The 9,105-nt window shown below is 44.7% G+C and overlaps 1 protein-coding gene across 1 annotated transcript in view; it reads left to right on the plus strand.

Moving 5' to 3' along the window:
- Window positions 1-3,943: 3,943 nt before the first annotated feature.
- Window positions 3,944-9,105, plus strand: part of LOC111971104 (intersectin-1-like) — a 36,752-nt gene continuing 31,590 nt past the window's right edge. The window contains 1 exon segment of the mRNA XM_070445880.1: window positions 3,944-4,021. Within this exon segment, the coding sequence (XP_070301981.1) occupies window positions 3,944-4,021 (78 nt within the window).

Raw genomic sequence — 9,105 nt, forward strand, 5'->3', positions numbered from 1 at the left:
GGTTTCAGATACAGGCTTCCCTCAGCACCACCCATGTGGATGGGACACACTTTGTCAGATGATAACCCTGCCCTGCATGGTGTGGCTATCACACGCCAGGCTTTAACAGCGCTGGGGGCTCTTTATAAAAATAGGGTATCAAGAGATTATTGTTTATGTCCCACTACACTCTAGATTTATTTCACAGAAAATAAATCTGGGCTAAAAGAACAGTTGAAGATGTCAATGGATGTGAGGGTGTCCACCCTGATCTGTTTTCATCTGTCTTTGTGATTGTCTCCACCCCCCTCCAGGGTGCCCATCTTCCCCATTATCCCCTGTGTATTTATACCTGTGTTCTCTGTTTGTCTATTGCCAGTTTGTTTTGTTTCGTCAAGCCTACCAGCGTTTTTTCCCTCTGTTCCTGTCTCTTGATTGTTCCTGTTTTCTAGTTTTCCTGGTTTTGACCTTTTCTGCCTGCCCTGAGCCTGCCTGCCGTCCTGTACCTTTGCCCCACCTTTCTGGATTACTGACTCTTGCCTCCCTGACCCTGAGCCTGCCTGCCGTCCTGTACCTTTGCCCCACCTATCTGGATTACTGACCCCTGCTTGCTCTTGACCTGTATTTTGCCTGCCCCTGTTGGATTAATAAACTGTTCTTAATTCGACGTTGTCTGTATCTGGGTCTTACCTTGAAACGTGATAGTACGAACTATCCATGACTGATCCAGCAGACACGGGCAACGCCATCTCTTCCAAGGAGCCACCATCGGTAGGCACGAGGAATTGCTTCGTGGCCATATGGAGGGGGTCTAAAAGTTGGCTGAACGACATGACTGGACGTTGGACATTTTGTTGGAGCAATTCCGCGTGTTGTCTGGGAGGCAGCCTACCACGGTGTAACCCCACAGCCCCTCAGTAACTCAGCTGCTAGCAGCGCCTTCTCTTCGGTCCACTCCACCTTCTCGGGAGCCCCGCTTACCTCCCCCAGAATGCTTCAATGGAGAGCCTTGAACACACCTGTCGGGTGTTTCTAGCTCAGTGTCCCCGTCTCCGAGCTTCAGCCCTCCTCCTTCCCCTCGGATCGCTCCAAGATAGCCTATCTCATCATGCTGATGTCCGGGAGGACTCTCACCTGGGCTACTTCTGTATGGAACAACAGCCGGCCATATGCATTAATCTGGAGGGGTTCGTGGGAGAGCTGAAGAAGGTTTTTGATGCCCCGTTCTCCGGGAGAGAAGCTGCCAAAAGCTAATCCAGCTTCGGCAGGACTCCCGCAGTTTCTTTTATTTTTATTTAACCTTTATTTAACCAGGTAGGCTAGTTGAGAACAAGTTCTCATTTACAACTGCGACCTGGCCAAGACAAATCATAGCAGTGTGAACAGACAACAACACAGAGTTACACATGGAGTAAAACAATAAACAAGTCAATAACACAGTAGGGGGAAAAAGAGTCTATATTCATTGTGTGCAAAAGGCATGAGGAGGTAGGCAATAAATAGGCCATAGGAGCGAATAATTACAATTTAGCAGATTAACACTGGAGTGATAAATCATCAGATGATCATGTGCAAGTAGAGATACTGGTGTGCAAAGAGCAGAAAAAGTACATAATAAAAACAGTATGAGAATGAGGTAGGTAAATTGGGTGGGCTATTTCACGCTGCAGCGATCGGTTAGCTGCTCAGATAGCAGATGTTTAAAGTTGGTGAGGGAAATAAAAGTCTCCAACTTCAGCGATTTTTGCAATTCGTTCCAGTCACAGGAGGTGTTGGCTTTGGGGATGATCAGTGAGATATACCTGCTGGAGCGCGTGCTACGGGTGGGTTTGTTATCGTGACCAGTGAACTGAGATAAGGCGGAGCTTTACCTAGCATGGATTTACATGCTTAGATTGCATGGAACCAGGAAGCGCTGTTCGATATGTTCTGCACAGCGTCTCGGAGGAGGTCAAGGACGAGCTTGCCTATGATCCCCTCATCGCGTTGACCATCCGCATCGATGGGTGATTACGGGAATGGCGGAGGGAGAGGAAATTCAATTTCACTCACACGTCCAGGGATTTCACCTGGCCTCCGAGTCATCCCTGAAGTCCCGACAGTCCGTTGCGATAGAACCCGAGGCTTACTGACCTCCCCCGAGAGTCGCCGAAGACGGCGAGTCACCTCTTCCCGAGCCTATGCAACTAGGCAGAGCTGGGCTGTTGCTAGAGGAACGGCAATACAGGATCAACACGAAGAGTTGTCTGTATTGCGGGACTCTTGGTCATTTTGTGTCCTCTTGTCCTTTAAAAGACCAGCTCACCGGTAGGAGCGAGTACTGTAGTGGGCCATATGGAGAACTTTTCTGCTTCCCTTGCTCGCACCCCTTTTCATGCCATTCTGCTGCGGGGAAACCAGTCTAAATCTCTTTGAGTTCTCATTGACTCTGGGGCCGAAGCGAGCTTTTTGGACGCAACCCTGGCTTCTGAGCTGAACATCCAACTCAGCCCCTCTCCATTCCCATGGATGTTAGAGCGCTGGATGGGGCTCTATAGGCCGGGTCACTCATAATACCACTCCCATCAACCTACGGGTGTCAGGGAATCACAGCGAGACTATTCATTTTATGCTCATCAAGTCTCCTCAGATTCCATGGTTTTGGATTCTCCTGACTCCAGCGACACAATCCCCTCATCAACTGGTCTACGGGTGCCATCATGGGCTGGAGTCCGTTCTGCCACACCCATTGTCTGAAGTCAGCGCAACCTGCCCCGGGACGTCTGGGGGCTCGGAAGGTGCCCCGACCTCTCCGCCATCCCGCGGGAGTACCAGGACCTCCGGGAGGTGTTCAGCAAGGCCCGGGCCACTTTGCTTCCGCCGCACCAACCTATGACTGTTGGATTGACCTTCTCCCTAACACCACGCCGCCCCGGTCAGGACCGGAGACCAAGGCTATGGAGACCTACATTGGGGACTCCCTAGCTGCTGTATTTATCCGTCCTCTTCCTCTCCCACGCGGGCAAGGTTCTTCTTTATGGAGAAAAAGGACAAGACCCTGCACCCGTGCATTGACTACTGGGGACTCAATGGTTATTAAGAACCGTTAAAAGTGGAAGACCACCTTCAACACGGCCAGCGGTCACTATGAATATCTGGTCATGCCTTTTGGCCTCAACAACGCCCCTGCTGTGTTCCAGGCTCTGGTAAATGATGTCCTCGCAACATGTTGAACCGGTTCATCTTTGTCTACATTGATGACATCCCTCGTCTTCCCGCTCCCCCAAGAACACGTGCTCCACGTTCGGCAGGTTCTTCAACGCCTTCTGGAGAGTCAACTAAGGCAGAGAAGTGTGAGTTCCATTGCTCCAACCATCTCCTTTCTGGGTTACATCATCTCTGCTGGGAGTGTCCAGATGGATCCCGGGAACGTTTCCTGGGGTTTGCCAACTTTTATGAACGCTTTATCCGGGTTACACCACCTTGGCTTCCGCTCTGTCTGCACCACCTCAGAAACCTCTGCCTGCTCTTGACCCGTCTTTTGCCTGCCCCTGTTGGATTAATAAACCGTTGTCTGCATCTGGGTCTTACCTTGAAATGTGATACCTTGAAACGAGGGAAGTACCTGGAAATTGTAATTATGTCTAAAACTTGAGTACTTCTTGTTAAAGGCCACAGTTCAAAAGATTGTGTTATGATACTCAATAGCACTCACATTTAGCTTCCTGAGAGACATCACAATGGAACTTGGTACATTTATTTTCCTCAAACTCAAAAATATATAACTTTGATCTAGATCTGTAATCCACCAAGGTTTTGTTCTTTTGACATTTCATAAATCCTATTTGTGGAGAAAATAAACTGAACCGGGTCAATCGGTAGAAACTGAATGACTCTATGAGTCTCGCATTGTACGTTATGTGCAGTCAGACGGTGAGGTAACCCACCAAGCAGTGTGAGATTAGGCCCTTCTTTGTCTACATTGATGACATCCTCGTCTTCTCCCGCTCCCCCCAAGAACACGTGCTCCACGTTCGGCAGGTTCTTCAACGCCTTCTGGAGAGTCAACTAAGGCAGAGAAGTGTGAGTTCCATTGCTCCACCATCTCCTTTCTGGGTTACATCATCTCTGCTGGGAGTGTCCAGATGGATCCCGGGAACGTTTCCTGGGGTTTGCCAACTTTTATGAACGCTTTATCCGGGGTTACASCACCTTGSCTTCCGCTCTGTCTGCACTCACCTCAGAACCTCTGCCTGCTCTTGACCCRTCTTTTGCCTGCCCCTGTTGGATTAATAAACCGTTGTCTGCATCTGGGTCTTACCTTGAAAYGTGATACCTTGAAACGAGGGAAGTACCTGGAAATTGTAATTATGTCTAAAACTTGAGTACTTCTTGTTAAAAGGCCACAGTTCAAAAGATTGTGTTATGATACTCAATAGCACTCACATTTAGCTTCCTGAGAGACATCACAATGGAACTTGGTACATTTATTTTCCTCAAACTCAAAMATATATAACTTTGATCTAGATCTGTAATCTACACCAAGGTTTTGTTCTTTTGMCATTTCATAAATCCTATTTGTGGAGAAATAAACTGAACCGGGTCAATCGGTAGAAACTGAATGACTCTATGAGTCTMGCATGTACGTTATGTGCAGTCAGACGGTGAGGTAACCCACCAAGCAGTGTGAGATTAGGCCAAGGCTGGGATGACTGTGAGTCAGGTATCTAGACCAGGAGACCCAACCCTACAGAATGTTGTAGTAGTAGTAGTAGAAAATGTCTGTAAAAACACCAGCCAATTGTAAAGCACTGTGCTGAACAATTGGCTGGTGTTTTTACAGACATTTCCAATCTTCACTCGACCAGCAACACGTGCCAGTAATGTGGAAAAACTCTATAATTATACCCATTCCTAAAGCATCTAATCCCTCTGTGCTGAATGACTACCGCCCTGTCGCCTTGACATCCTTAGTAATGAAATGACTTGAGAAAATTGTGAATTGTAATGTTCTCAGCGCCACCTAGAAGCTCCTCGACCCGTTTCAGTTTGCCTATCAGCCCAGCAGAGGAGTTGATGATGGCATTCTTACTCTCCTCATCATGGTCTATAGACATCTAGAAGGTGCCAAATCCCATGTCAGGGTTTTGGATGTTAACTTTTCTTCTGCTTTCAACACAATCCAGCCTTACATTCTGGCACAGAGACTCATTCGGGACTTCTCCTTAGATGAGGGGCTGGTTTTGTGGCTGTTGGACTTCCTGAGCCAGCGGTCACAGCGGGTCAAAATAGGTCCACATGTGTCGGACATACGCACCACCAACACAGGCTCTCCTCAGGGATGTGTTTTGTCCCCACTCCTGTCCATCTTGTACACTAATAGTTGTAATAGTTCCCATCCTGACAGACACCTCGTTAAGTTCGCTGATGACACTGCCTTGATCAGCCTGTTGCATGATGAYGAGGAACAYCATGGCCYGGTCCTARATKACTTKGTAGARTGGTGTGAKGAATCACACTTGGTCCTCAATACYAACAAGACCAAAGAGATGTGCATAGACTTCATAGACACCTACCTCTGCAACATCTATCAGAGGTCAGAACATAGAGATTGTAGAGGAATACAAATATCTGGGTGTCCTCTTGGACAATACTCWTCAGTGGAGTAAATGTACAGACCYGATCTACAAAAAGAGTCAACAGAGACTGTACTTTTAATGTTGACTGTACTGACTCTGTTTTTCATTGAGAGTATTTAAACTTTTTGGATTGTTTGTTGGTTTGGCAATGCCACYGTCAGCCAGAGATATATGCTGAGAAGGATTATAACCACAGCATGCAAGGTACTTGGAGTCAAACAGACAGGCCTGAATGAGATCTTTAAGGTCARGRCCCTCYGCAAGGCTCACTAAATAATTTTAGACCCAAGCCACCCCCTGTACCCGGACTTTGAACTACTCMCTGCTGGGCGCAGGTATAGGGCWCCCCTCWGCAGGAAAAACAGAACTAGACAATAATTTGTGACATGTGTGATAGCCCTTCTAAATAGCTCGGGCTAATGTTCCTATCGACCCAGTAAGGCCAGCAGGCTAGTCTCTTTTTATTCGTATGTAACTGTTATGAAAGTTGTGCTGTCAATTTGGGTGGCAGGTAGCCTAGTGGTTAGAGCGTTGAGCCAGTAACTGAAAGGTTGCTAGATCGAATCCCCGAGCTGACAAGGTAAAACTCTGTCGTTCTGCCCCTGAAMAAGGCAGTCAATCCACTGTTCCTAGGCTGCCATTGTAAATAAGAATTTGTTTCTTAACTGACTTGCCTAGTTAAATAAGATGTTTTGTATTTAAACGCCACTTTAAACGTGTACATGACACTGCAACAAAATTTCCCCATGGGGACAATAAAGTCAGTAAAGTGTAGGTASTAGCAGTAGTAGTACTTTTGCTTCACTACACGTTCCCCTGCTTTGATTGGTGTAACGATAGAAACCACAAGTGTCTATCCAGATAATGAAAAGGCACCCTCGAAAGAAAGTTCAAGGAACTTAAAGTTACATGTCGTTCGTGGCGTGCATGATCATGAGCAAACCCACTGGGCAAAATTGGGTTGAATCAATGTTGTTTCCATGTCATTTCAACCAACAACAAAAAATATGATGACGTTGAATCAACGTGGAAAACTCATTGGATTTGCAAAAAGTAATCAATGTAAGGGCATTTTTTAATGTCAACTTCAACCAAAATCCAATGACCAAACCATCTGTGTTGAATTCACGTTGAATTCAGAATAGTTGACAACTCAACCAAATGTAAATCAAAACTAGACATTGAACTGACGTCTGTGCCCAGTGGGAAGTCATTGTAGCCTATCATTTCACTTCCCATGTGAGAACCATGAGCACGGGCTTTGTTGTACCACAGCAGAAGCCTGCCAGCATCCTGCCTACCAAAGGTTGCAACATGTCCATTACAATGTAGAAAAACGCATATCAGCCATCTTTTAATAGTCATCCATATTACAGGCACTTCATCTTATTGTAACTATTTCTATGACGAATTTGCGGCCGCAATTTATGGAACCTGACCAAACTTTGGAGATAACAATAGATGACAAAGGTCAAAAGATAGGCAAGGGGTTTCCCTAAATCAATGCTTATGACAAATCCTGCTCCAGAAAATGCCATAGAGCCAGCTGGCTAATCTATTGAATACAGTGTAAGTAAAAAACACCGGCAACAACACATAATGTTAGCTAGCTAGATAAGGTTAGCAATGCTAGCTAGCTACACTGAACAGCTGTCAGTGCCCTATTTTGTTGATGTTTACTCCACATAGAAATTCCCACACCCAATTCATTAATAAGTATAAGTAGCCTTCGTCGTTCTTCGGAGGTGGAACCTAAACGTACGTTTTCTTTCTAGGACAGGAAAATTACGTTGAAATTAGTTGCGGCAATTTACTCTGGGAGGGTCCTTTAAAATCATTTCAATTTCAATAGAAAAAGTACAGACATTTAATGATTAGATAAAAGAACACTTCCCTTCTTTCTAATCGCATCATCAAATATATGGAGAACATTGCTAAAGCTTAGCTCTGGATGAGTAAACAAGTTCCAGATCTCAGAACTGTTTTGTGATGTCTCCCCACTTTCATGACCTACCTTGCATATCATATTTTATTGATAACCCAGCTATGTGTGATTGGATTGCAGATAGTACGTTGTAGCACCAAGTTAAAAGGTGTTTGTGCACATAGAACTTTCTAATTGGTAAAATCATTAATGTACTGTAAATTATATTTTTTCGGACATATCTCACATGTGAAGGACCACGTAAAGAGCAACTCTATATGAATAACAATTGTTTCCTGCAATTCATATGATATGTTAGGAATTCCGATTCGTACAATATGTTACAAATGTGTAAGTACTTAAGATCCCGTTCAATCTCTTTAAATCGTTTGCCCCTTTCTACCTAGTTTTAGTTGTTTCAGTTCAGACTGAGTATTTTTTCATCAAAACCAAAAATATATATATTTTTTTTTTTACTCAGACACCTGCAATACCATTCAAACCTCCCACAACTATCAAAGTTGGTCGGCTAAGTGCTTCTGAGAAATGGCACTGAATATCAACACGTAAGATTGTTGTCACAAAGTCATTGTAGGCCATTGGTTTGTCTAATCTCTTTTTTCTATAGTTTCATGACTCTTCAAAAGGCACTATAGTGGATATTGTGTGTGACCGTAGGACTATCTTGTATGCACTTTTCAGGAACACTTCAAAGGTTTGGACTGCAATGAGCAATTTTGTCTTGTTGGTTGGATAGACTGCTAATTCAGAATCATCCAAAGATCAATGAAGAATGAATACTATCTGAATTCATGTTCATTTCACTATCAAACTCTTATTTCAAACTGGAAGAATTCCTAATCATTCCAACTTCACATACTTTATCTTGCATGAGGTAATTCAGAGAGGAGCAAGGATTTGACAGAGTACCGTGAAATTGAAAATTGAKTTGAAAATGTGTCTGGTATTCACTTTTCCTTGCAGGGAGAACGTTCCCGGGCCGGGCCGGGTCGCCATCGCACAAAGTGCTTTCCCCTCTCTGTCTCTCGCTCTCTCTCTGTTCTTTCTATTCTTAATACCAGGTTCAGATGTCAGTTCGGGAAAAGAAATATCAGCATAACTTTTGTTGGGCGGAGTCGATAAGAGGGAACCCTTTTGCTGAGTAGGGAAAGCTGCTGTCTTTCTCCCTATTGTTCAGGGAGGTTAAAGAACAGAATGAGAGGTGACACGGGTCCACCAGGGGAAACGGAGGCGAACACCAAGGGGTCTACTTTGCTTTTTGTTTTTGTCTCTTTTTGTGCTCGAAACAGAGATTTTAATGGTCGAAGTATTAACCTCCTAAAGAGACACCTATGTCTTTTTATTTTACCATTGTGAAGCCGAACACTGTTGTGCTGACATTGCAACACAACAGTGTTCATTTAGCCAATAAAAATGATGACTAAAATATTAGTCAAACACCTATATTTCAGTGGCATTTGACTAAATAGGCCCAGAACAAACTATAATTACATTTCAGTTGACTAAAACGAGATGAGACAAAATGATCTCTGTGACTAAAATCTGACTGCCAAGTGGACTGAA

Source organism: Salvelinus sp. IW2-2015, linkage group LG12 (assembly GCF_002910315.2).
Source record: "Salvelinus sp. IW2-2015 linkage group LG12, ASM291031v2, whole genome shotgun sequence".
In the NCBI taxonomy this organism is placed as follows: Eukaryota; Metazoa; Chordata; class Actinopteri; order Salmoniformes; family Salmonidae; genus Salvelinus; species Salvelinus sp. IW2-2015.